This window comes from Morone saxatilis, unplaced genomic scaffold (assembly GCF_004916995.1).
Source record: "Morone saxatilis isolate NCDOM2014 unplaced genomic scaffold, NCSU_SB_2.0 Contig12, whole genome shotgun sequence".
Taxonomy (NCBI): Eukaryota; Metazoa; Chordata; class Actinopteri; family Moronidae; genus Morone; species Morone saxatilis.
In genome coordinates this window covers 8,901,936-8,902,956 of record NW_023339674.1, presented here as the reverse complement: position 1 = coordinate 8,902,956, position 1,021 = coordinate 8,901,936, and the positions used below count along the sequence as shown (strand labels likewise).

The 1,021-nt window shown below is 40.5% G+C and overlaps 1 protein-coding gene across 2 annotated transcripts in view; it reads right to left on the bottom strand.

Moving 5' to 3' along the window:
• The window catches only part of uba52 (ubiquitin A-52 residue ribosomal protein fusion product 1), a 2,097-nt gene that overhangs the window by 468 nt on the left and 608 nt on the right, over positions 1 to 1,021 (bottom strand). For both annotated transcript variants that reach the window (XM_035653061.1, XM_035653062.1), the window contains exons 2-4: positions 884 to 995; positions 417 to 503; positions 22 to 124 (exon numbers count right to left, since the gene is read on the bottom strand). In XM_035653061.1, the coding sequence (XP_035508954.1) occupies positions 22 to 124; positions 417 to 503; positions 884 to 986 (293 nt within the window). In that variant the 5' untranslated portion in view covers positions 987 to 995. The remainder of the gene's footprint in view (positions 1 to 21; positions 125 to 416; positions 504 to 883; positions 996 to 1,021) is intronic.

Here is a 1,021-nt window from a genome sequence, read left to right as displayed (position 1 = left end):
TTTGATGATTACAGGACTTACTTGCGGCAGATCATCTTGTCGCAGTTGTATTTCTGGGCCAGCTGTCTGAGTGAAGGCTCGATGATGCCACCACGCAGACGCAGAACCAGATGAAGAGTGGATTCTGATGGGCAGTGAATAAACATCGATGTCAATCTCAAGTTCGGTCACATCCACAAACAGGGCCACAGAAAGCATTATCTACCCAGGTACATTGTAAAAGCATTTAACTGATCTTTAGAATGAAAAAATATACTTATATTATGTATTAGGAGAATGTAGGATACCTCATTACTTAATTGTGGGAGACTAACTTATCTAAATCTTTTACACACTTTGTTTCACATTGAGAAGCTTGTCTACAGTTTACTGTAACCACTGACACATTGAGCACATCTGGCCTAGCTGTAACTGACCTTTCTGGATGTTGTAATCAGACAGCGTGCGTCCATCCTCCAGCTGTTTGCCAGCGAAGATCAGACGCTGCTGATCAGGGGGAATTCCTGCGAACACAACACTTATTAAAACAAACCGCATATACATTTGACCATTAATAACTTAAGTACAAGAGGTTGGCTGTGACTTCACACATGACAAATATTTTACTACCTGCTTACAAAATTGTACATTAAACACTACAAACTTTTAAGTAGTAGTAAACTAGTTTGACCAAAGAACCAGAAATCCAGTTTCCCCATCAGACCAATCTACTAGGTTGCTCTAAAGCAAAATAAGTTACATTTACACAATCGGTGTTCTACTATGCTATTAACAAAACTGAAAATCTGAATGTAAAAAGTGACTGAGACATTTTTACAGGTTTAACTTTTAATTTGCTGGCTAAACAAGAAAACGTGTCAAGGCGTCCGATGTGCCTGCTCACCTTCCTTGTCCTGGATCTTTGCCTTGACATTTTCGATAGTGTCGCTGGGCTCAACCTCAAGGGTGATGGTCTTCCCTGTCAACGTCTTCACGAAGATCTGCATGTTTGCAGGCTGAGAGACAGAGAGAAAGACAGAGA